The sequence below is a fragment of the Microtus pennsylvanicus genome, chromosome 12 (assembly GCF_037038515.1).
Source record: "Microtus pennsylvanicus isolate mMicPen1 chromosome 12, mMicPen1.hap1, whole genome shotgun sequence".
Taxonomy (NCBI): Eukaryota; Metazoa; Chordata; class Mammalia; order Rodentia; family Cricetidae; genus Microtus; species Microtus pennsylvanicus.
Genome location: NC_134590.1, coordinates 11,676,476 through 11,703,452, shown reverse-complemented (window position 1 = coordinate 11,703,452; position 26,977 = coordinate 11,676,476). Strand labels below are relative to the sequence as shown.

The window sequence follows — 26,977 nt, the reverse complement described above, 5'->3', positions numbered from 1 at the left end:
AATCCAACTCCTGCCGGATGAATAAGGGGTATCAGGTTGCTCTCTCGGCTTCCCCCACCCCCTCACCGCGGCTCCCCTTCCCCACGTGACTCTCTGGAATCTTTGCCAAAGCTCGGAATTTCTGAGTCCATTTTCACGCCCAGCAAAGGAAAGAGGAAGGAGGCGAGAGAGGAGGAGGAAGGCAGAGCGCGTGTGCTTTAAATGCTGGGATCCACTCGGGGACTCATTCTGTGCGTTTTCAGGTCCCTCATCCGAGGAGCATTGAGTTCGGGGTCTTCTCCAGACTCTCTTTCCTGGGTGCATCCACAATTATGGCTCCACCTCCACTTGGGTAATTGCACCTCCGCCCTGCAGCGCAGCTCCGGGCTGCACGGTGCGGAGGTGGGCGTCGGTGTGGAGCAAGCCGCGCCCCTCTGCCCTCCCCCTCCCGGCGAGGGGCGGGGGAGAGAAAGTGGCAGCAGCGCCCCCCACGCCTTCTCTGTGGAGCTCTGGCCTGCAGCAGCCCGGCGGCGCGGTGCAGCTGCAGCGCCCGGGAGTCCCGGAGCTCCCGCAGGGCCGCACAAAGTTTGCAGCCAGCGGCCCTGCACGGTCCAGCTCCCTGCGTGCTGCAGTGGCCCAGCCCGGCGTGTTCACGGCGACCCCCTTGGACGACCGCTCGCCGACACACGGGGGGCGTGCCGAGAGAACTTTGAAAAGCTGCTGAGGAGGAACCTGCGCCTGCCTCTCGCCAGTCGGGAACCTCAGGAGGAACGGGTCTAGCCCGAGGGAATGCTGAGAGATCCCAGCAGCCGCTGACCCGCAACTTTCCAGCTAGACTTGGCGGCGGGCTGAGCTTTGCCTCATTCCTGCAGCCTCAGCTCCCGTAGGTGGCTGAACTGCTTGCTGGGGAGGCGGGTGAGCCTCGGGGCTGAGTGTTGCTCTCGGCGGCATCCTTCTTGGGTCCACCCCCCCGCCCACCTCCTCGAGCTCAGCTCTCGGCGGAGCAGCCCGCGTTTTCCCGTGTCTGCGCGTCCCGGCTCCCGGCGCCGCAGCCTGGGCTTTGGCCGAGAGCAGGTTCTTGGATGCTGAAGGCTGGGCTCCTCCTGCGAGAGTGCCGCGGCGGCGATGAGTGTCCTCAAAGCGTGGCTCGGGGTGGCCCTAGCGCTGGCGGAATTTGCAGTATTGCCTCATTGCGAAGGTAAGGTAAAAAGCGCGGTGCCGAGTGTGTGTTCCTTCGGGCAGTTTAAAACACGCAGCAGCCTTTCGAGTGCTGTGGGTTGGGTGGAAGTTTTCTGATTTGGGGCGAGAGGTGGATATGGAGTGGGGTTTCCTCTCTCCTGAAATCTCCACTGCTGGTTTCTCCTGAGGTCAAATCACAGCCTGCTATGGCCTCCTCTCTGCTTTTTTGGGGGGTGGGTGGGGGTCCTCTTGATGTGACATTTCTGAAAGTGGATCTTCCTTCCACTTCTATCCTAACCCTGAAGAAAAAGCAACTACATGGAGCCTAGGTGAGGAGTGAGTAGTTGCTCACTCCTGTGAAAGTCTCAACCCAAACTCATCGTTCTTTTTGCCCTCCTCACTCAATAAGTCTCCCCACTTAAAGACCATTTAGGATTTTACAAGTAGTGGGTTAGAGTATTTTGGCTGTAGACGATTCAGTTGTTCTGAAATAAATCTTCCCCAGCACCGAGAGCACGAGGTTGCCTGCTTCTCCAGGAAAAAAAAAATAGTGGTTGATAAGAGTATAGTCTCTTCTTTTCTCCCTGGGTTCTCATTGGGGGGCTTCAACCCACTTCCTCAAGACTACGGTAGTGTATGCAATCTCGGATTAGATAATAAATCTGTTAGTAAATCAAGATTTGAGGGTGGGTGGGTGACTTGCTGAGTCTGGCGTCGCTGCCCCCCTCCCCCGTAGAGCCCCCCCTCCCCCGCCCCTCAGGCGCTGCGAGCTCTCACCTGCTCAGAGTGGAGGAGACTGTGACAGGGTTGGCACTCATGAAGGGGGAAGGGAGTGGCGGGGCTGGGAGGGGAGACGATTTCCATCCACGGCTGGGCTCTCCGTTTCCTCTCCTGGCTCCATTCATTATTCATCCAGCTGCAGAAAGAGTTCACCTGCCCAGTTGCAAATCATATAGGCGGTGTTGTGTACGTGGTGGGGAGTGGGGACGGCTGGAGGTCGCGGGAGGACAAAACCTCAGGTGGGCTTCCAGCCTCCAGAGCAGTGGCGCCTCTCGGCTAGCCTTGGGAATTCACGCGCAGACTGTCCCCACAGGTTAAGGCGCCACCTTCTCGCATGGCCATGGAAATTATATCAAAAGGGTACTATTCCCAGGAAAAGCACGCCTGGGGGGGGGGGCTGTACAGCCCTTTTTAAACTGTGAGCAACCTGTTTTTTTTTTTAAAGAATTGTATATATACATGTGTATGCATACTTATAAAAAAACTTGAAAAATTTAATTATAGTAATTAACCAGATGGGAGAGTCAGCTCAGGTTCCCCAAACTTCAACTTAGGACTTAGAAAAATTACAGTTTCACCTGGTGGCAGTTTCTTATTTAAAAATTATATCCCAACAACACAGAAAACAGGCTATCACTCCTGGATTGCTCACCAGGGGGCAGTTGGAACAATGCTGTTTCTCAGAAGCAAATCTCTTGAAATGACAAAAGCCATTATTATTAAGAGGCTGTGGGGTATGCTCTTTGGAGGATTGGTAGATGTAGCTGGGAAAGTTTATGAACTGCCGAGTTGAATATGTGTGTGTGTGTGTGTGTGCATGTGTGCGCGCGCGCATGTGTGTTAGTCCTCCAAGGATTCTAGGGCAACTTTGCATCCGGTTTCTTAACCCACCTTCAGAGCATTCTGCCTGAGCTCACAAACTAGATCCTAGATTGCAAGATGTCTGCAGGTTCTCAGTCAACCCTTGCTTAGCTCAGAATGAATGGACACAGACATCTTGAGCACGTTATTTCTTTGCACCATGCTAAGAATTTTACACACTTTAGCTCATATAATTTGATCATTTGTGTGATAATGGTTTCGCACTCACAAGTCAGCTATAGTCTTGGTAAGGCCTTTGCGTTGGGCCAGTTAAAGCTTTCTTTTTCTTTAAAACTAAGAGACTGCTTCCAGGCACCTTGAATCCCTGCACTCCAGAGGCAGAGGCAGGTAGATCTCCATGAGTTCCAGACCAGCCTGGTCTTCAAAGCAACTTCCAGGGCAGCCAGAACTACACAGAGAAACGCTGTCTTGAAAAACCAAAACCAACCAACCAAAAACAAAAACCAAATCAAAATAAACAAAACCCAACCCAACCCAACCCAACCAACCCAACCAACCCCAACCAAAAAACCTAAGACGTTGAAATGGAAAACTTTGGCCCTCAGAGGTTTCCTCAAGTGATAATTGTGATATTGACCCAGGGGACGATTTTAAAAATCAGGCATCTATTGGCACACCTTTAATCCCAGCACCCGGGAGGCAGAGGCAGGCCGATCTCTGTGAGTTCGAGGCCAGCCTGGTCTACAAGAGCTAGTTCTAGGACAGGCTCCAAAGCTACAAAGAAACCCTGTTCGAAAAACCAAAACCAAACAAACAAAACCAAACCAGGCATCTACATATGTCTTATTGGATGGGCCATACAGTCACAAATGGACCTGCCAGCTCGTGGAAGAGTTTATTGTTCATTCTCAGCCAGCAACAGAGAATGCTTGTGTACTCCAGTCAATTCTTCCCACAGTTAGAGTTGTTAAGGTGAGTCCTTCCTCACTGGCCTGTGGTCTTAGGGTAGCTCCAGGAATTCCTGAGTCTCCAGCTTGGTGCAGTGAGTTCCAGTCAGAAGGGGGATTACCAAATAACATTCTCTTCAATTAACTTAAATAGATCAGCCTCCGTGATTAAGTGACTGACCTTGAATGAACTTAACTAAATGAGGAAGGTACTCTGTGGCAGTAGCTTTAAATATGTTTTCTAATTATAAATAAAGAGATCAGGGGTCAGGGCTATAGGTCAGTGATAGAGCTTTTGCTCACGGCCCTGGTTCAATACCCACACATGACAATAACAAAAAAAGAGAGGGTTTTCTGAGATTTTCAGTTTATAAATTTTTGTCTTAAGTATCAAGAGAAAGATGAATTTTTATAACTGAGTTGTTGGCAGTGTTATTGTACATGGCCTCAAGACTGCTAAACTGATAAACTATGATTTGAAGGATTAATAAAACCAAGAAGTCACAGGTGGCTTCAAACGTGGCTGCTTCCTGCATCAAAGAAACTGCAACATCATTTTCTGGAGCCTCATCTTGAGTTGTTCTCATGTGCAGAAATTATGAGAGTTTAAACTAGTTAGACAGTTGGCATGGAATTGGGAAATACTGTTGGAGACCTGGCCCCTAGTTCGTGTCACAATACCAGGCCCCACCCGGTGACTTTAGCTAATCCCACAAGCTCCCTCGTAACAGATTACATTGTAAAGGACCATTTGATTGAGATTTTGTTCTATTTACAGGTGTATCAGCAGTTTTTATTCCTCGTTTGGCCAGAGAGTTCCTTTGATGAGGCATTTAGTGCTTAAGACTCAGTACTGGTCACGAACTGTGCTGGCTTCTTCACTGACACAAACAGCCTCCCTCTGTCTTTCATTCTGCAAACCTTTGTTGAGAGCTCTTATGTCCTCTTAGGTTTGGTGGGAGTTGGAAATTCTGACATCATAGGGAACCAGCCAAATAGCTCTTGTCTGTAGAACGTACCTTCCAAGAAGTTTACATATCCTTAAGTTTATAATATTGGTAAAATAGCGGTAGTGTTCTGAGCACGTGTAGCCCTCCTCGGCTTTCTCAGGACTGAGGTTTTGCAGGCTCTAGGTGATTGATGCTGACTCTAACTCCGCAGCCTCTGGTTTTCATCACTACCTGTGAGTAGATATAGGTATATGATGTATTACCGTAGGTTCTTGTTTCTAATATATTGTATTTCCATTCCCCTGTGGGATTAGATTTTGAGTGTCACCTTCCCCATAGACATCCTGGAGTGGGGACGCAGCCATCTAGATTCACTGTTATGGACTTGGGTGGCAACCTCACTCAATTTTACTCAGGCACAAGTAGTCATAAAACACTCTCCACCACGGGGCTCGGAAGAGGGGAGAGACCACCACACGGCAGAGCTGGAGCCTCGTGCCAAATCGTCTCGTGGTCCAGAGGCAGTTGGCCTGTTTCAGGTTTAATGCTCTATTAATTGATCTGAATCCTAGCTGAGAGCAATCAGGGCATGAGTCATCCTGCCAGTCCAGAAATGATTCTATTTTAACTATTCCACCGCGTGCCCAGCCATATGCCAAATCACAGCACAGCAGCAAGCATGGACATTTAAATGCCAGCTTGTGGCTGCTTGATCCTAACGAGTCATCTTTGGTGATACCCCTGCGTGCTGGCTCATTTTACCTCCACTTGAGACAATCTAGAGTTATCTGAAAGGAGGGAGCCCCGATTGAGAAAATGCCTCCCAAGATCTGGCTGCAAGTCATTTTCTCAATTAGCAATCAACGAAGGAGGGCCCAGCCCATTGTGGGTGGTGCCACCTCTGGGCTAGTGGTACTGGGTTCAATAAGAAAGCAGGCTGAGCAAGCCATGAAGAGTCAACCAGTAAGCAGCACCCTCCATGGCCTCTGCATCAGCTCCTGCCTCCAGGCTCCTGCCCTGTTTTGAGTTCCTGTCCTGGCTTCCCTCAGTGTAAGCCAAGTAAACCCTTTCCTCCTCAGGCTGCTTTGCTTGTGGTGTTTCCTCACGGCAACAGTCACCCTGTCTAGGGCATCCTGCCCTCCTAGTCTCTCATCTTACTGGCTCTACGTGCCTCCGTGTCTTTTGACCTGCGTGTCTGTGTTGTGTGGCAGATCTTTCCCAGAAGACACAACCAGACAATCTACTGCTGCTTACTCCAGACAGGGAGTCCATGACAGATCAAAGCAGGACACCACCGAAGTGTAACTTGGTAGTGTTTTATTGGGGTTACTTACAGGAGGGGAAGTGACTCAGGGACAGCTGCATGACCAAGGCCCACCCCAGCCTGGGTGACAGCTCACAAAGCTGGGAACCTGGCACACACTGTATGGTCTGCAAGCAGCTCAACAGGTTGCAAAGTGTCCTTTCCGGGTGGCTCAGTTGAGTCCTTTTTAGGCAAATACAACTGGTTTTTGCTTCTTCTAGGCAGTTTTTTTTTCTTTTGCCTCTGCTTCTTTCAGGCTCCTTGGTGGGTCTCTGCTTCTCCTTTATAACGTGGCTTCTCTGGAAACGATTCAAAAGTCTTTGCTCTTTATACGCTAGTGGGGAGAATGGGACCTAGTGAATCTGTCAGCTTCAGGGACTTCCTGAAGCTATGTTGAGTTTACTTCCTGTCTTAAGAAGTGTCCCTTGCAGTATTTTACTTCTTCTTGGGCCATTCTGATGTTTCACCTTCCTGTAAGAATCCCGTTTTAAGAATTTCCCTACAAGATGCAAAGTTTTCAACAAGGATGAAACTGGTACCCAAAGCCTGACCCTTTGTGTCTGTTGGATTTACTTAATCGACTTAGTTACCAGCCACTATCTTTTTGGCTAATAGTTTTTAGATGGAAGCCTCTTAAAATTTTTTATCTCAAAATCTCCCTAACAATATTAAGTTTTCTGCAGGTGCCTCATAAAGGACTATTATATTAAATTATTATACATTATAATTTCCAAGGGACTCTGCTTTTCTCGTGCCAGGAGATGCACCCAGCACCCACTGCCAGACAACATTCCAGCTTCATCTGGTGGTGGGTGTGCAGGCTGCCACAATGTAGGAGAAATATGCTTGCTCTGGATGGCCTCGTCTGGCTTTGGGTGATGATGAATGTTTGATGGCACTGGGCATCACACTGTAATGTTTTCTTTTCTCCGGAGAGTAGAAATGAGGTTTTGGAAAGTGTGTTAATGGAGACTCATGCAGGCGGCTGCCTTCCGGGTAGCACTGTTCGTTTTAGGGAAGCCCTCGGAGGGCAAAGCTAATTTCTTTTGGAATTGCACATCGTGGAGTAACCCACATTGAGTTGTTTCGTTTTCTAATGATAGAATTTATCAGCTACATATTGTTTGACTTGGATCTGTCCCAGATGCTTGGCTTGAACAAGTGTAAATGTAGGGCCATCCTCAAGACTGCTGAGTGTTTTCCTGTTGGCGGTGAGCCTCTAGGGTCTATCCCGACTTGTGGGGATAGGCTTTGCAATGGATCTTTGCTTAGTTCTCCTGGTGCTGGATTTCTTCACAAGCCTTGGAAAGAAGCTGATTTTGCAAGACAGCAGGATGGAGACCGGAACTAACATTGCAGTCACATGCCCTGTAAAGACGTGGTGGCCAGTGGTGGCCAGTGGTGGCCAGCGTGTGCACTGGCTCTGGAGGTTATGCTGCCTAGGCGTGTCTTGTGCTTGAGTTTGTGTCAGTATCCTCTGTGATGTCCACATGACAATGACACTACCCAATCATGCACTTCTTGGAAAGTTGCCTTCTATGATTGTATGGGAGAATGGTTTATTCTAAAGGGTAAATAGTGTCTTTTTTTCCCCCTAAAAGTTGAAATTTATAAGATTATTTTAAATGTTACATACAGTTGAAAACATCGTGACGTACATGATAAGTGCATATAATTTTGTCTGTCAAGTAAAAGAAAACCTGGATATGTCACATATATTTAATTGTTTAGCCATTAAGAGATTAATAGTCTGAAAAAATGATTCAATTTTGTTAAATTGTACCTAAGTGGTGATTATCTCCATTATAATTTTAAAAACATCATTGTATGCTTTAAGCATCAGATATAAGTAAATGTGTGTTTAAATAACTTCGAAAGTGATTGTAGTCATGAAAACGAAAGGGGACCATTTGGGAAGAAAACGGGACGAGTGGGAGGAGGGAAGGGCGAGAGCAGGTAGTAGAAGTGACTAGGATCAAGGCATAAAATGCGCACATGTAGAAATACTAACGTGAAACTCATTCTTGTGAATCCTGAATATGGTGCTGGTAAAATTTTTAAAGTGTATTGTTAGCCAGGTGGTGGTGGCGCACGCTTTTAATCCCAGCACTCGGAAGGCTGAGACAGGCGGATCTCTGTGAGTTCAAGACCAGCCTGGTCTACAAGAGTTAGTTCCAGGACAAGCTCCAAAGCTACAGAGAAACCCTGTCTCACTCCACCCCCCATGTATTGTTCGTTGGGGAAACAGCTCAGTTGATAAAGTGTTTGTCGTGCCAACATGAGGACCTGAGTTCAATACCCAGTGTTATAAAGATGGAGTCAGTCACCCGCCATGCCTGCTTGCAAGTCCTTGTCAGTGAGAGACCCTGTTTTAAAACACACGATAGAAAGTACCCACGTAATGACAACTGCACCTGAGGGTGACCTGTGGCCTCCGTATGCACACATGTGCGTCGCATTGCACACACACACACACACACACACACACACACACACACACACGTGATTCAAAAACTGAATTGTTGAGGTATATATTTCTTTCAGATACACGTTATTGTTTAATATTTATACATACATATATCTCTGTTCTTATAACATTATAGATTGAAATACTATCTTCAGGACAAAATTTCTCAGAAATAGGTCAGTTGAGATGAATTTTCCCTCAAGCTTTTATCTCAAGTTTTTATTTTTTATTTTTATTTTTTTCGAGACAGGGTTTCTCTGTGGTTTTGGAGCCTGTCCTGGAACTAGCGCTGTAGACCAGGCTGGTCTCGAACTCACAGAGATCCACCTGCCTCTGCCTCCCAAGTGCTGGGAAGTTTTTCTTATTTGAATGTCAAGGACATAAGTCATCTCAGCAAATTTACCTATAGAGATCTTGCTTCCAAACCCAAGTGTAAACATTCCTCTCATTTCCTTTAAAGATTGTTAGTTCTGTGATTGACAAGAAAGGCAGGCCAGCTCTCTACTGAGAAGTTAGCCTTCTTAGGATCTGTGGGGATATGTCCTATGATAAACTTGCCTGTCCCTCCTTGGAAACTGACGATGCCCAGTCATGACATGCTTCCATTGTATTGAATCTGTGCGTGTTTCCACCATGTTGTGTCTGCACATACTTCCTCCGTGTTTCCTCCATGTGTGTCTGCGCTTTCACCATGTTGTGTCTGCACATGTTTCTACTGTGTTCTGTCTGCACGTGTTTCCACCATGTGTGTCTGCACGTGTTTCCACCATGTTGTGTCTGCACATGTTTCTACTGTGTTCTGTCTGCACGTGTTTCCACCATGTGTGTCTGCACATGTTTCCACCATGTTGTGTCTGCACATGTTTCTACTGTGTTCTGTCTGCACGTGTTTCTACTGTGTTCTGTCTGCACATGTTTCTACTGTGTTCTGTCTGCATGTGTTTCCACTGTGTGTGTCTGCACATGTTTATACTGTGTTCTGTCTGCACGTGTTTCCACCGTGTGTGTCTGCACATGTTTCTACTGTGTTCTGTCTGCACGTGTTTCTACTGTGTTCTGTCTGCATATGTTTCCACCGTGTGTGTCTGCACATACTTCCTCTGTGTTTCTTCCATGTGTGTCTGCGCTTTCACCATGTTGTGTCTGTGTGTTTTCACAGTGTGTGTCTGCACGTGTTTCTACTGTGTTCTGTCTGCATGTGTTTCCACCGTGTGTGTCTGCACGTGTTTCCACCGTGTGTGTCTGCATGTGTTTCCACCGTGTGTGTTTGCACATGTTTCCACTGTGTTCTGTCTGTACTCTTTGCTCTCTATTTGGTGTCTCAATTGCTGTGAGGCTCGCTGAGAGTGTGCTGCATGCTGCACGCTGCTCGCAGGTTAAAGGACACCTGTTGTGTTGCTCAGAAATCACCGGAAAATGTGTGAATGCTGCTTAAAATGAGGATTGCGATTTCATATGGTTCTAAAACATAGACTCATTTTCTGCTGTGCTAGCTGTTCAGAATGTGAGCACCCCGAGTCAAATTCTCCCCTCTTCTGCATTTAGAACAGATTATCTTTTTCTTTTTTCATTTGGTATCTAATGACTGGAAAATACAAAGATGTATCGGTTCATAAGCAGCCCATCAAGGAAAAACAAGAGCGAGAAGAGTTTCAGAGGTCAGGGGCTTGGTAGGAGAGTGCTTTGCAAACAGCTTCCATCTGTGCTGCCCCACACCGTGGCTTACCCTCCCCAGTGAAGGACATGCTAAATAAAAGGCGTGAAATAGGTGTCTTTGTGTTTATATAGTCACCCAGCGAATGACTACTATGTGGACAAGCGGGAAAGAAGTTCAAAGACATAGAGGCAGCCCCTTTCCTGCGCGCGTGTACTGAGGTGGCGAGGCAGAGGCACCATCTCTATCATGTTTGCGAGTGGATATGGTCAGAGGCCTACAATCCCAGCTCTCCAGAAGCTGAGGCCAATGTGGGCTACATAGGGAAACTTTGTCTCAAAACAAACAAACCTAAAGCAATCAAGCAGACAGTAGCAACAAAGACAAATAGGATGCCCCAGGAAAGTATCAAGAATGGATCCGACAAAATAATTTGGGCATGGAGGCCTATGAGTTCAGAGGAGAAGGATGGGACCTAGAGCACGAACCCCCAAGAGACCAAACACATCTCCACAGGAACTGAAACCGAAAGAAACTTTGAGACGTGAAAATTACTATGGAATAAATCGGCTCCTTGAGTTGATCTGGAGAATTTATGTAGCAAAGAATGAAGGAATGGCTTAGATAGATAAATTCAGAGTGGATTTTGGAAGCTTTTGTGACAGAGCACATAGATAATAACACTGTATTTATACTGTGCCGCTATACATGCATTTATTTTTATTAAAATATAGTCACATGACTTCCCTCCCTTTCCTTTTCTTCCTCCACCAGTTCTCTGCATGCCCTCAAATTCCTGGTCTCTTCTTTTCTAATTATTGTTTTACACACACACACACACACACACACACACACACACACACACACACACACTCACACAAGCTACTAAGCCTGCATGAACATGATTTCAGGACTGACCACTTGGTATTGGATAACCGACTTTTCCCTCCCCGAGGGAAGACTACCTCTCCTACTCTGAGCATCCCTTTGATGCCTACAGTTCCTTTGTCAAACCCGTGTTAGTATGTCTATTGATGTGTTCCTTGTTCAGATCTTTAGGCAGCCATATTGTTGAGGTTTAAAGACATTTCTTTGAAAATCCAAATGATATGCTTTAATCGTGCACTTTGTCACATGTCTGCAAGAGTTGATCTGATGGAAAGGGTTATTCTCCTATGGTAAGAACTTTGAGCCTTTAAAGCAAAGTCGTTAGCTAGGTCTGAAAGTGGTGGAGTTAAGAAATAAGCATGCCGGGGTAGTGACTATTGCTTTGTTATGCATTGTTTTGTAATTCTTGTTTGTTCTTTTCCTCCCACAGGTGCTTGTCTCTATCAGGGTTCCTTGCTTGCGGTAGGTCATTCTTAATTCTATTTCATTTGGATTAAGTGAGATGCTTGACTGAAATGACTGAATGAGGGGATTGTGTCACTGTAAAATATGTTTATCTTCTTCTCCGCGGGTTGAGGATTCCTCCTCCACTGGTACCCGTACCATCGCGCTCAATGACTTAATAACCCCTCGAGAGTGAATTAGTTCCATCTGTATACTCAAGTATTGAATGAGGAGTTTGCCCCCAGCCCGTCTGCATTCAGTGTCTCTCCTTTGTGTTCTTGCAGTCGGGGATAATTGGGTCCCATCCTCTCGTCACATGCAAACCAGGGCACGACGTGTTTGTGTTCCTGTTACATTTGCTTACTGCTCTGATCCCGTCTTTAAAAAGATGCTCTTACTCGATTCAGTACAACAGACGAGATTCTCGATGACTTCTCTGAGTGATAAGCGTAAATTTCTGGTAAACAACAAACAAATTAGCATTTTTATCCCTGACCCTTTGCCACGCCGGGGTAGGCAGAATTGATTTTGAATTTAATGTCAGAATGACTTGGGGGAAAAGCTGATGCAAGCCCCGTGCGTTCCTTTTCATTAATAATGCACTGTGGTGCATAACAGTGTGTTAAAGCCTTATTGAAAAGACTGTCTACACTCCATCAACTCTAATAAATGCTATGACAAGCCATTCTTCACCGCTTTTTCAGTTGGGGCTTAACACATGCTGCAATAAAGCAGACTCCGAGGGTTGGAGGGACGTGCTCATTCCGTTCCAGCCTGCTATTGATACGTGGTGTGATTTTAGTTTGTCATCTTCCATTATCCTTGTGCTGAAATAGATGAGGAGTAGCCGAAGTCTTTAGGAGTCTAGATAATTATAGATATTTGAAGTAATATGGTCTTTATATGCTATAGTTGCTGTTCTGAAGATGTACACACACACACACACACACACACACACACACACACACACACACACACACATCTTTCCTGATAGTTTTCTATTAAAGAACTGGAAAAAGCTATTTTTTTCGCTCTTTCTCATTCCATGCCCTAAAAGCAGAATTTTTTTTCTGTTTCTTCTCTAATACATTTTAGAAATCATTCTGAAATCAAAGTCTGTCATCAGTTCCGGGGAGTAATGGTATATACTTTAGTTCATACTTTTTCAATATGTTTTCATAGCTATTGATTCATCTGGTACTGAGGCCAGTGTAGTAGGCAGGTCGTGCATCCCCATTCCCCACCCCTTACAGGGTCTTATTATGTTATGGAGCCTACTGTGGCATTGAACCCATGATCTTGATTGTTGGGAGTGATTCACCAAGCCCAGAAGCCCTCCTTTTCTGATGGAGAATTGAAGAAGAGAGAGGAGATGAAGAGACTGGCTGGAAGTCTTTGGCCATTGAGGGGTGGGCGACATTAATCAATTTGTCTGCTCTCTGTCTCTTACCGTTATCTGGAGATGTATCTAGACTCTCTCCCCCATTCACCTTTGTTGCTGTGTGTACTTGAATAAAAAGAAAAAAATATCATAAGATAATCAAGGGGTTAGTTCTAACCAGTTTAAAAAAGAAACCCCAGTTGCATTGAGTGAATCACCTTGATTCCTGTCTGTCCACGCCCTGCGGGTTATGCCTAGTAGAGTGGTTTCCTGCATCGATTAACGCATGAGCTCCCTCCAGCCACCATCTTTGCTCCAAGACTTCACTATCTTTGTTCCTCACCCTGCTCCAGCCCTAAGTACTTGAAGTACTTAGCATTGTATTTATGCAGTTCAGTCAGAGAGGCAGACAGTAATTACCACAACAAATGCTATCTACTTACCTAACGGGACACTGGACCTGCTGGTCTAGGTCCTGGCGAACATCAGTGAACAAATGAAAATCTCCGCCATCTTGAAGTTCAAATTGTACGTCAGATATGCTTTCAAGAACTGAAAGAGGCAACAAAAATAAAGAAGTGTAGGATGGGAAGATGGAAAGGACTCAGCTGGGGTTTATCACTTTAACTAGGATGAAAAAGTGACATTTGAAGCAAGACCTGGAAGAGGCTCTTCTAGGACTGAACCTGTAGACATCGAGGAGAAGGACATTTAGAGGGTTAAAGGTGAATGTCAAGAGTGAGTCAGAATTCCCTTGGCCATTTGTTGGGTACCTGGAGGTCAAACAGCTGTTGCAGATACCCAAGGAAGAAAGCAGCTGGAGTGGAAGCCAGGAGGGAGGGTGGGCAGGGGATGGAGTGGAGTGTCTAGCCTTGGTCTGGATTTTGCTTGTCTTTTCAGCAGAGGTGGGTGAACCATTAGAAGTGCAAGGGAAGAGAAATGACAAAGCCTGACTTATCGCTTAATTAAACCGTTAGAATAGGAATGTAAAAGGAAATAGCACTCTTGTTTCTAGGGAAACAATGTTGAATACTTTAAAAAGACCGTAGAGGTGAGTCACTCAGAGTTGCTGTCAAATCAGGTGTGGGAGAAGCAGACACAAAAGCCCGGGGAAAGCTGAAAATCTATAGATTCTGCATTTTGATTTATCTATAACCATCTTTTGTTTTAATGATATTAAAATTGACAGTAGCTTCTGGAGTGTACTTCAGAGGTTGATTACTTGCCTGGAATGCACTAGGCCCTGGGTTTGATCTCCAGCATCATATCGGGAGTTGGGGGGTGTGGAGAAAAACAGAAGGAATGGGAGGGATAATGGGGAGGGGCGGGGAGAAATGCCGGGTCATCTATTGTGGTAGGAGTTAATTACATGGTTTGTTATGAGTCCCTCTTCACATGATCTAACGAAGACAGACATGGCCCTTCTGCCAATGAGATTGGAGAACGAATATACATGAATATATTTTGAATTTCAAGAATCCAAGAGCAGTGCTCTAGTCTAGCAGTGTAGGATACAATTCTGGGAATTCCTAGTACAATAGCTCTTCACTTCTGTGGGTGAGAAGCACACCCACTTCAGAGCTAGCCCTGCGTGGGGCGGCTCAGCACCATCTTAGAATTCTACCCACAAGCTTCTTATTTCAGATCTAGAAATGACATCAGAGATCTGGTTGTCTGAGGTTCTTGCTTTATACCCGAGTTAAATGGGACAGGAGTATAGTTCTTGTGTCTCATTCAGTTGTCAAGGGGACATCCAGAAGGAGGGAGACCTGGTCAGCTTAAAAGGGCAAGTGTCAGCTTACACAAAAAGGCTTCCCTACAACGGAGCTGGAGAGGTAGCTCAGTGGTTAAGAACATGGACTGCTCTTCCAGAGGACTGGGTTTGTTTCCTGGCAACCACACAATGGCTTACGACTGTCTGTAACTCCAGCTCCAATGGATCCACTGTCTGTTCTGGCCTCTGAAGGAATTCTACACATGTGATAAACAGGCTACATGCAGGCCAAACACTCATATATATAAAATAAATAGATAAACTTTAAAAAAAACTTTATTTAGTAAAACATCAAGTACTTGGTAACGTGGGTTTTAGGCAGTTTTTAGTGGCTAGTTGTTGCCCCAGCTGTGTCTTGCGAAGTCACCTCTCACTGATATCCCCTTTGACTCTCCTCACTGCTTAAGAGGTTGCCAAAGAGCAGAACATTCATGGCCCTGCTGTGGTGTGGTGACCTGGTTTAGATCCTTCCTCCTCTGCTGCAGATTGGCTCTGTGACTTTGGGCACAGCTAGAAGCTCTGTTGCCTACTGTGTGAAACAGGGACAAATGAGGCCCCTCCAGAAGAATTTCTAATGGAAGGAAAAAGGCAGTGTGTGTGTGTGTGTGTATCTGTGTGTGTGTATCTCTGTGCGTGTGTGTGTGTGTGGCTGTGTGTGTGTGTGTGTGAGACTGTGTGTGTGTATCTGTGTGTGTGTGGCTGTGTGTGTGTGTGGCTGTGTGTGTGTGTGGCTGTGTGTGTGTGGCTGTGTGTGTGTGTGGCTGTGTGTGTGTGTGTGTGTGGCTGTGTGTGTGTGGCTGTGTGTGTGTATCTGTGTGTGGCTGTGTATGTGTGTGTGGCTGTGTGCCAATACAATGCCCAGAATGTGTGTTTTTGCCATTGCAAAATTCTCTTTCTTAATAAAGAAGAAAAGGAAAAAAGTTGGTGAGCGAGCATTTGCTGGTATTTAAATACTTCCAGCATCTCAAGAAGTAAGTGTTGGTTTTGTAGCCAAGGAAGCTGAGGTTCAGAAGGTATACATCGCTTGTCCTGAGTCTCACGGTCCGTAAGTGCCAGAGGAGAAAGAGGTCAAGCAGACCTGGTTCTGCCTCTAAACCATCTCGTCCGCACTCTGTTTCTCCAGCCAAGCTTGCCTCTGAGCATGCTTAGCTTATGTCTTACCCTCAGTCCTGCCTTCCCAGCCCCCTCCCTGTGGCACCTGCCTTGCAGTTGTCTCTGCCAGTCTTCATCCCTGACTGCTGGAGAAGCCAGCTGTCCCTGGCTAACCTCCTCCCATTTGACTGCCGCTGTCCCATGGTAGTGTATGTACACTAACTTTGTGACATGATGCTAAAGGCGTTTAGGGACTCGATGCATCTTAATAGGCATACTATACTGTTTAGAGGTATCGTGTGTGTGTGTGTGTGTGTGTGTGTGTGTGTGTGTGTGTGTGTATTTACTCAATCTGGGTTGTGTCCAACCTCTGGGAACCAACCACGCGGCCTTGCAGTGGCATTCGAGGATGGCTTGGTCCCGAGCCACATGGAAGGCATCTCTCAGATGTACTCTGAGTTCAGCTGTCTTCTTTCTTTCTTTGATTCTCTCTCCCCTATTTTTATATTCTTTCGTTTGTCAAGTCAGAGATTGCCAGAGGGAGAAGAAGGAACACCAGAAGAAACGGTGAACACTATGTCTGGGTCTGTTTTATGTCCCACCCACCACACTCCTACATTTTCAGATCCAGACTTCTATCAAGGTCAGCCCCTGTAGGAAAGTGCTTCCTGGGTCAGGGTTCACTAGAGGGAAGCAGTTATGACACATCATCACTGCAGGCAGAGGAGGAGTTTTCCATTTCCGTGTTTATGCATCTTTATCTTCTGCCCTTTCTCTAGTAAACTGAATACCAAGAATGTAACTGTCCTGGGTTTTGCATCACTGCCTTCGAACCCCTCTTCTTTGTGAATTCTGGGGATGGGTGGTCTGATAGCTACCCCGACCATTTCACTCTGTAAAGCGAATCTGAACTGCATCTGTCACAGAGTTGCAAGCAGAGCGAAAGTTAACATGACTGCTCAGTCCACGAAAGCTTGGTATGATAATGCATCTCAGCCATCCCATAGAACAGTTCTGGTCCGCAGAAGTGAGCGACAATGCTCTTCTTCTCCACAGCAGAAGTGCCAAATGTTGAGATCCTCTTCAGGCAACTGCTGGCAAAGTGAATCATAAACCATCAACTTTAGACAAATTTGAGAAAAGATATCAAGGACAATAAGAGCATGACATGTCTGCTACGTATGATAAAATACAGTAGAAAGACCTGAGTGTTGGAGATAGGACTGTAGATGGAGACTGCTTACATTTATAGCTAGAGACTTTCCTGGCTGCCTGGACCTGAGTAATCACACAGAAACTGTATTAATTACAACACTGTTTGGCCAATGACTCAGGCATGTTTCTAGCTAGCTCTTACATCTTGAATTAACGATTTCTGTTAATCTGTATTGCCATGAGGCTGTGGCTTACCAGAAAGTTTCCGGGTCCTTTTTGTTCAGCAGCTGCATGGCATTTGTCTCTTTCGGCAGTTACATGGCGTCTCTCTGACTCCGCCTACTCTCCCTCTATATCTCTTCCAGCCTGACTATATCCTGCCCTTCTGTAGGCCAAAGCAGATTTATTCATTAACCAATAGAAGCAACACATATACAGAAGGATGTCCCACATCATTGGACCTTGGGACTACAGCGTACGCGCTGCATGACCTTGGATATGACTGTCTATTGTACCACAGCTTTGCCATCTGTAAGGGGTGACCCCCCCCCCATGGGTTAACCGGAAGTCAGTTGAGTGAGTGCCTGCGGTAGAACCTCAGACTGCCCTAACAAAAAGCAGCCATTCACACCATCCAGATGGCGGCAGGGTCAGTGGACGCGACTTAGCGATAGGGGCCGGTGGCTCTTGGCTCAGGTCCTGGCACTAGAGGAACAGCTGAAGCCTGGAGTGAGCCATTGGGATGACACTAAGCCTCAGTTTCTGAGTTTGTAGTTGAGAGTTAGAGAGACTCTCCAAGATAATGGAGGGCTGAACTGATGGGGGCATCCTTGGCTGTAGCCTCCACCAAGGAACCTCAGAGCCACATGTGATTCCTGAGTAGACACCATGTGGCTAGTGAACCCCAGGAACTGAGGTATAAGTTTGATTTTTTTTAAATATTTATTTTTTACTATGTATACAATTGTCTGTCTGTGTGTATGCCTGCAGTCCAGAAGAGGGCACCAGACCTCATTACAGATGGTTGTAAGCCACCATGTGGTTGCTGGGAATTGAACTCAGGACCTTTGAAAAAGCAGGCAATGCTCTTAATATCTAAGCCATCTCTCCAGCCCCCTAATTTTTTTTTTGAGACAGGACTTTTCTATATAGCCCTGGCTGTCTTGGAACTTGTCTGTAGACCAGGCTGGCCTTGATCTCACTGACATCCATCTGCCTCTACCTTCTGACTGCTGATTAATTTTAATAAAAAGTTTAAATTTTTATTACATTCTTGTTTGTCTATTTGCTTTGCATGTGTGTATGTATGTGTGTGTACATGTGTGTGTGTACACGTGTGCGCATGTGTGAGTTCTTGAGCACATACCATGTATGTAGAAGTCAGAGAGTACAACAAATACCTCCCATAAATATTTGGAATTAAACTCAGGTGGTCAGGCTTAGCGGCAAATGTCTTTATCTACTGAGCCATCCCACTGGCCCAGAAGTTTATATTTAAATAGCCCCTGTGGCCAGTGGCTACTGACTATATATTAGGCAGGTCACACTTTTCATTTATTTATTTGTTTGTTTGTTTACTTTTGAGGCAGGCCCTCTCTTTGTAGCCCGGCTGGCCTGGAACTTGCTGTGAAAACGCAGCTGCCCTCAAACCAAAACTCACAGAGATCTGCTGGCCTCTGCCTCCGAGTTCTGGGATCAAGATAACGCACAGCCCACCTGGCTAGAATGGCTTTACAGATGTAAAGTTCTCGGTATACTCTGGAGTACTTAAAGTTAGCAGGTGGCTTCATGGGTGGGTGTGGCCCCGGGGAGAAGGGCATGTTTTGTAGCCTTTGTAGGAACTGAAAGCACGGTGGTAAGAGATCTGCTGTAAGCCCTTGCTTGCTGTTTTCATATACTTTGAGCAGTTTTGAGGCTACCTCTATTGTCCTTCTCTGCTCCTGCTGTTCAGTAGGTTTTCTAGAATTAAAGAAAAAGCTAGAGTAACCGTCCAGCCGTCCCCTGCCTCTGTGTCCTACATATTTCCTGAATACTTTTACATCTGTTTGGTCAAAATCTAGTCTACCGTGGGAGTGTTTTCCATTGTGCATAGCGAAGAAGAACTGAGACCTTTCGTTTCGCTCTGGAGGCCCAAGGCACCTACGAGAGACACGGGGTTCTTGGGGGCTGTAGTCAGCGTTCTCGGGGGCTGCAGTCTTTCTTTAGGTGTGCTCGGAAGCACAGCTTGCTTTTATTTGGAACTGTAGCAGTAGAGGTGACCCTGTAGGCTTGAAGTCCCCACATTTCATCTGTGTTGGTATTCATCAATATGCTCAGAGAGTCTCTGAAGGAGAGAAATGAAGAAAGCTACAGACCTTTCCCTAGCCAGTGCTTCAAGTCCCTCTAACCAGAGAGATCTTGCTTAGTGGCTGCAGCTAAGACATCTCAGGCTTTGCGACATAGGGGTGAATATGTGGCTTCCTAAGATTTATTCAGAGGGGAAACAAGTTAGCCATTCCTCAGATCCTTAATTTCCTGTAAGTATGTTAGATAATTTTCCAATACCTTTCTGCTGGGTATTATAGGATATCTTTTTTTCCCCCACAAGTTAAGGTCATCTGGGAAGAGAAACCTCATTTTAGAAAGTGCTGCCATCAGATTGACCCATGGACAAGTCTGTGGAGCATTTTCTTGCTAAGCCTACTACGGGCAATGAAATCCCTGGGCAGGTGGTCTTGGGTTGTATCAAAAGCCAAGCTGAGCAAGTCATGGGGAACAAAGTCGTAAGCATATCCTCTGTAGTCTTCTGCCTCCAGATTCCGCCTTCCTTGGGTTCCTGCCTTGGCTCTCCTCAATGATGAGCTATGCTCAGGACGGATAAACCCTTTCCTTCCTAAGTTGCATTGGTCATGGTGTTTATCACAGCAATAGAAAGCAAACTAAGACACCCTTTTCTATTTATTTTTTAGTACAGAGCACTATGCTCTGAAGCGGAGAGGCCAGTCTTTTTTAAGATGCATCTGTTTTATGACAGAAATTGAATTCCTCTGCGATGCAGTATCACTGGGCTAGGTCCTGACATACATGTAAGGACTGGTTAGCTTCCTGATTGTAGTTGGGGGTATTTGGGGTGAGACTAGACAAAATCAGGACTGAGGAGAGGATCTCTTTTAGCTGATTTCCAAGGGCTGCTCTGGGTTTTCATTGTGCAGACTGAAGGTTAGAGATGTGTTTTCCTACTAAGAATAATCCTTGAGAGGATGAGAAAGCACCTGACCTAAGCATGCAATATCTATCTATCTATCTATCTATCTATCTATCTATCTATCTATCTATCTATCTATCCATCAATCTATCTGTCCGTCCATATCTATCTATATCTGTCCATCCATATCTATCTGTCTGTCTGTCTCTTTATGTGTGTGTGTGTCTGTCTGTCTCTATCTATCTATCTATCTATCTATCTATCTATCTATCTATCTATCTATCTATCATCTATCTATCTACTCTATCTACCTATCTGTATTTTGAGATAGGGTCTCAGTATGCAACCCTGGATGGCCTGGAACTCACATAGATTCTCCTGCCTCATTCCAAGTGTTGAGATTAGAGGCATGCACCACCGTCCTAGATAGTATTCAGTTCTCCTAAGAGAATGTACTGCTGAGTTTGTACCCTTGAGAGCCAGATGGTGAGGAGTGGCCAGTCAGAGCTACAGATGATGCTCTGTTCTTGCTGGGGCTTTGCATGTTATACATCTTCATCAGAGGCACTAGCTTCTTATTTGGGAATTGATATCTTCTTAGAATAATTGTATGTGAGAGGAATAATACAAGAAATTCTGTACTTTTTATTGACGAATAATCCATATGCATTTTCAGTCTTACTCATATTCTTGTGGGAGGAACAGATGTTTTAAATTAACAAACACATTTCTTATGCTTTGTTTGGAATGTAGAGGACGCAACTGAGTTTGGCAACCATATTTATTTGCTCCAACTGTGTTATGTGTAATCATATATCTCAATTTTTCTGGTTAGTCCATACGTGCCCACCACCCATTTTTCGATCTTTGTGCCATTTTTTTCCTCAAAATCGCAGTCTAGTAGTTTGTTTTATTTCTTCTACATTTCTGTGTATAACTATAAAATATTTACATATGCATGTTTATTTTATAAATGGTATGTTTATGCATGCATATGTATATGTATATATGGATAGTTCCTAGAAGAGAACTGCCAGTCATGTGTGACAACTTAGAATACTATTTTATTATAATTTAATTACTCTTTCAAATCTTTTGCTTACTAAGGGAAAGCTAATATGTAAATATCAAATGACAGTTGAGTTTAGCAAGTGCGCTTCTATTTTCTTGGGATTTGAATTGCAAATGTCTAAAGAAAAGTCTTGAAATTTTTGAATGGCTAGAGTTTTGTGTCTGTGACCGGAGAGACATTTATATATGAAATTGGCACAAAATAACTTTGAAAAAAAAAAAGTCCTTGAGCAGTGCCTTGTGACGTAAGTGCTTAGCTTCCGGTGCCCCCACCACGTTCTTTCAGTGAAGAGGCTTTCGGCTGCTGGTATTTCTAAGCTGGAGTGAAGGAAGAAGGGAGAGGCCCGTAGTAAGAAACAGTTTATTGTTAGTGTCCAAAAAACCCTTGAGTTTGGGCTATGACCTGTGAGTGCTTCCCCAACAGCTTTTGAGATTAAGTAACTTTAATGCCCTTCCTCTCTCCAAAGGGAAATTGAATGGGCAGGAGAGGGTTGAGTGGAAGGGCAGATTTTATTGTTCTTTGTTTGTTACGTTCTTCACACAGTTCTGCACATAAAGAGCACGAGAGAATTATTAACAGAAATATAATACTCTTTGGTATACTTCCAGGGTCAACTCCCTGGAGGGACCTTTGCCTAACAGATGAGAAATCACGACTAGAAGGAACTTGAAGGAAGCATTAAGTAGGAACCTGTACCTATGCTTGCTGGGGTTATAGACGGTAGTGGAGCCCTGCCACGGTTCAAAGGTATCAACTTCCTTGCGGTGGCCTTTGTGATTGGACCTACGAAGACTATAGCACATGGATTGGACAGTTATATGTACTAGCAGACCCTGGGCCAACTGCCCAACATCTCCTTTCTCTCTCTTCTGCTCACACAACTCTGATTTTTAAAAACTGAATCCCTTCCCTCCTTTGCTTGTATGTATGTATTCTAGTTGTGTATTTCCTTGCCAGGGATTAGGTAAAACCCTTGTGTGAATGTCTGACTCAGTTGTTGCCAATGAGATGTACAAAGAGGTCAGCTAAGACTGTTGGGTGTTGAAAAAGAGACCCATACATAGGTTCCCCCTTCCCTAGGTCTGAACAGTTTGAGAAATAAAATAAAGAGTAAATACAGAAATCAAAATATTACCCTAAAGGACTTGGGGCAGTGGTAGAAGCCTTGCCTAGCATGAACAAATTCCTGGGTTTGAATCCCAAGCACTGCTATTAAATAAACATTGTCATTTATTTTTAACTAATATATCTCAGTTGGTGGATAGAGCTGTAGTTCTCTTAGCCAGACACAGGCATTCAGAGGGGAGCTCTGATGGGAATTTTCCCTTGTAGAAGGACCGTATAGACAAGAATCACTGTTTGTAGAAGCAAGAGAAAGGTTTTTGTTGATAGATAGATTTGCCTTCTGGGACAGCAAGCAGGGCAGAGAGGGCAGAGTTGCTGAACGCATCAAGTTTTTTTTTTTGCACTGACCTGTTAGATAAATCATGCTATCTTCCTCTGAAGGTAAGAAAGGCGAGGAGCTACATTTTCATCCCTGTGGGGGAAAAAGAAGAATCCTCAAGAGTAGGAAAGCATAAATGTTTACCAATGGGAAGTTTTGAAGGTTGGATTTTGAATGTTGGCTCATGGAGACGTGATCTCCAGAGCTGCTGCTTCCACTTTATAGCTTAGCTAACACCCGAAGCTTGGTGGAAGAGACATATGGAAGAGATTGGATATTAATCTGAAGACTTAACTAGCATGGACGCAGACTTTCCTGGGTAATTCTCGGATGGATGGATAAATTCTCTCATTGTTTAAGCCAATGCAAATTGACTTTCCAGTTTCTTCAGTGGTTGAACCAATACCCTGGTATCAGATAGTAAATGCAGTCTACATTTGGGATAAGTATCAGTAAATAAGACTATAGTATCATGTTTAAGATGGGGAGTGTGAGCTTTCTCTACTGTTTGACCTTGGACCTTTGACCGTGAATCTGTGGATCTATAGTATAGAGTTGTTGCAAAGATAAATAAGATAATACATGAAAGTACCTGGGATATAGTCAGTACACGCAAGCTCCTAAAATACTATTCTTAGGAGAAAACAACGTTTGATGTTGTTCTTGAAATGTGGGTCAGTGTTGACTTGGAAGAGGTGGGAGGGGGGCTCCTAAGACAGAGGATCAGCGCGAGTACTCACCGAGGTGGCAAAGGGAGTCTAGTTTGATTGAAGTGTGAGAAGGGGTGGATAAAACACCGAGAAGGAGTCTTTAAACTCCAGCTCACATAGGCTTGGAATAAGGCATTTGAAGTGGAATTATGAATTCAGACTCTGTCTGACAAACTGATGAGATACATTGCCCGCTGCTGTGTTCATTCTCTTCTCATTTCCACCTGTGACCAGATGTTGTTGCTCCGTAGAGCACTGGAGAGTGTAGATGGCTCTGCATTGTTAATCAGCACCTGTACGAGTGCGGTCGATGTGCAGGCGTTTCCTCACATGGGTCAGTACTGCTAGGACCACCGTCAGCTCATCACAAGTAGGCTCCCCTGCTAATGGGCACTGATGCTCTCTGTGGTTTTGCTGTCTATCACGATGTCCCTTAATAAAGGGGCCTTATAACCTTTTTCATTCTTCTTTAATCTAGTTTCATTTCTCATTTCTTTTTCACAATTGGCAAAGATTAAATTATGTTCTGGACAGAATTAAGATAAAGTACATGTTGTCGTATTCAAATTTCTTATGGAATTAGATGGCTGATTTTGTTCTATGGACTACCCCAGAGACTAAGGAGTGTGGTTTTTCTCTCATCCCGGACAGCTGAAATAAGTGTGCAATGGTAGCTTCTAGAATTTTCTCCAATTTTCCAAATCCTACGTCTAAAATGTTTCTTCTTAGATCAGGTATCATCAGAAGCTTTAGGGATAGGAGGACCACTTGAAAAATGTGTTCTGCTGGAAAAGATTCTTGACAGCCTGGGGACCTGGGAAAACTTCAAGGGAAATTTCAGAGGCAGAGACAGCTCAAGTGCATATGAAAAGGAGGGACGCATACTAAACGGCCATTTTGGCAGCCACTTTAAAAGGATCAAACAAGCTATTGAAGAAAAGACATCTTTTTTTAGTTCTTACTCGGGTTCATTGATGATTCTGGAGAAAAAAATTCAATAATCCCATTCAGGATATAAATATAAACTATGAGGAAAGAAGTAGTGTAAGCACCCAAGCATGGGTGTTCCTCAGAGATCCTCCCGTACAAGTGCACAGGAGTCACAATATGGGAGGCTGTCTTTAAGAACGGGATTTTCTTTTGTATTGTTAGTATATTACTGTTAAAGAAATAAAACTTAGATAATTAATAATGGCTTTGTTTGCTGCTAGCAGGGACAAACCTTGAACTTCTTGAAAGGGGGACCTGGGCCTTTTGACCCTCTATTGCCTCCACCTCCCAAGTACTAAGACATAGGCTTGGACCATCATGTTCATTTTTTCTGTGCGCCTCTGATGGAACTCAGGCTTCCTACATGCTAGTGAAACACTCCACCAAACCATATTCCTGGTTAACCTTAACAATAGTGTTCCTTAAAAACTAAACCGCAGGGGCCAGGGAGATGCTCAGTGGATAAGAGTTCTTGCAGAAGACCTAAATCCAGTTCCCAGCATCCATGTTGGGCAGCTCACAACCACCTGGTACCTGCATGCACATAGTATGCATAAAAGCATTACACATGGGTAAAAAATAATTAAATTTTATAAAAGACCCAAACCATAAAATCCAGAGTACCAACTTTGAGAGATGAAAGTTTCTTGACTGTTTTTGTAAGTGGAGTAGTCGCTCATATTATTTATTACATTAAAGTAATGCAGTCTTTTCCTAAAAGAATGGGCACTACACTGAAGAAAAGGAAAACCCCACTAATCTCACTGATTTCACAAACTAAAGTAATTGCTATTGAATATCGGTGACAATATTTTAGAACCTTTTCTTTGAATGCATGTGCTTTGTGTACTAAACAAAAAATAAGGATCATAATACATGTATTTTTCCTGCCTGCTTTTAGATTTAATGTGATATAATGGATTTATTTAAAGGCGTGCCTCTTTTTCTAATACTTGTCTATTTGTACTGTGATCTCTCATAGATCGGCTGTAAGATACCAGTTTCCACTGACTGGTATCATAGTAAGTAACTCATTAATTTAGGATTGTAAGTAACTCATGATAAAGGCTCTTAATGCTTCCTTATTATTGTTCGAGTCCGCATTCCTTAGGGATGTGACATTTGAGGCATGTGGTGTATGTTTTTGAGAAGCACATCTGTGTATACATTTAATACATAATTATCAACTTACCAGAAATCATTGCCACTGATTTCTTTTTTTTTTTAACCTTTATATAAACAGTTTATTTACTCTAAACAGCAACACAGACAAAACGCCATATAAACACAAAGGAAGTGGTGCAGAATGGAGACGCTGGCCAACTTTGGATCTGAGGCTCATAAGCAACAGCCCAGGTTTCTGAGGAGGTTGAGGGTGGGGAGGGAGGGACAGTGTGGTTCTGTCATACAGCCAGCTGGAGGCCAGAGCTCTGAACAGTGGGAAGCATGCCTGCATCCGAGCGCGAAGAAACTAGCTCCTAGGGGCTTACCAAGTACAAAAGTTTATCATTTTACAGCAGTTGAAATACTGACATCAATATTAAAATAAAAGCAAGTTTTACATAACAATCAAAAATACAAAAGACTGAAGGAAGAGACCCTGTATGAAAAACTGGGGCAATTCAGCGAATTGAGACTGTATATGCCAGTGGCGGAAATGGAAAATGGCGCCCGCTCAACCCTCCCAGGCGACTAGTAACTGTACGCAGCGACTTAGATCTGCAAAAGGTGTAAACAAGTTCTTGCCAAGCCAATCCCTTCCTCGTCATGGAGCCACAGGGCCGCTGCTTATGAGGGGGCAAACTTCTTCGCTTGTGCTCGAACCCTTTTCTCATATTCCACTCTGTTTTGGCAGTAAATTGTGTAGGCCTCTGCTTGAGCTGGGTCTTGGATATTTGGTTCATTAAGAAGTTCTTGTATTCCTAATAAGATCTGTTTGATCGTGATAGCTGGCCTCCAGTCCTTGTCTTCCTCCAGGATGGACAGGCACACTGTGCCAGAAGGATACACGTTTGGGTGAAACAGTGGTGGCTCAAATTTACATTTTGGTGGTGAGGACGGATAGTCATCTTTGAAAAGCATCCGCAGTTTGAACAAGCCTCCTTCCCATGGAGTCCCCTTCTTTCCAGGGATAGCGCACTCCCAATTCATCAGGTTCATCGTGCCATCAGGGTTCTTTGTTGGGACAGCCACAAAGCCAAAAGGGTGGTCCTTCCTCCAAGCTTTCCTTTCCTGGGCAAGTCGGCTGAGGGCAATCCCCGACATATTCAAAGTCCCTGGGCGACCACGGCCCGGACCGTCGCGGCGGCAGAGGCGGCGGAGCTCCTTTGTCTCGGGACTTCCCTCCGCGCCCCTTGCCACTGATTTCTGTATCCTCTAATGTAAATATAAAACCAACATTGAGTTTTAGAATGATTGACTTTGAAGGATGGAATAGAAGATGATGTTGACAAATTAGTTAACATTTAAAGATATCTAATGGTACAAAACCAAATAAGACCAAGAGAGTTCAGGTTTCTGAAAGATGTAATCTTACAAAGAATCACATAGTACTTAGAATTCATGCAATTATTTAAGAACATCAAACTTTAGAGACTAAACTGAGAATAGAGAGTGCACATCAGTGAAAACACTAGTAACGAAGAGCCAAGCTTGATGGCACATGCCTAGAATCCCAGCACTCAGGAGACTGAAGCAGGAAGATTGTTGAGTTCTAGGCCAGCCTGCAAAAATAAGCCACTATCATTCTTGTTAATGATTAA

General features: G+C 44.7%; 2 protein-coding genes across 3 annotated transcripts in view; one reads left to right on the top strand and one right to left on the bottom strand.

Moving 5' to 3' along the window:
- The first annotated feature begins 450 nt into the window (after positions 1–450).
- Positions 451–26,977, top strand: part of Fras1 (Fraser extracellular matrix complex subunit 1) — a 406,459-nt gene continuing 379,932 nt past the window's right edge. For both annotated transcript variants that reach the window (XR_012907226.1, XM_075942834.1), the window contains exons 1-2: positions 451–1,177; positions 11,400–11,431. Coding sequence is in view for 1 of the 2 variants with exons in the window: in XM_075942834.1 (XP_075798949.1) it covers positions 1,105–1,177; positions 11,400–11,431 (105 nt within the window). In the remaining variant the exon portion in view is untranslated. The remainder of the gene's footprint in view (positions 1,178–11,399; positions 11,432–26,977) is intronic.
- LOC142832667 (SUMO-conjugating enzyme UBC9) lies at positions 25,446–26,563 on the bottom strand. Its single transcript, XM_075943337.1, has one exon. It carries the CDS (start codon positions 26,478–26,480, stop codon positions 26,004–26,006), a length of 477 nt encoding a protein of 158 aa, XP_075799452.1. The 5' UTR covers positions 26,481–26,563; the 3' UTR covers positions 25,446–26,003.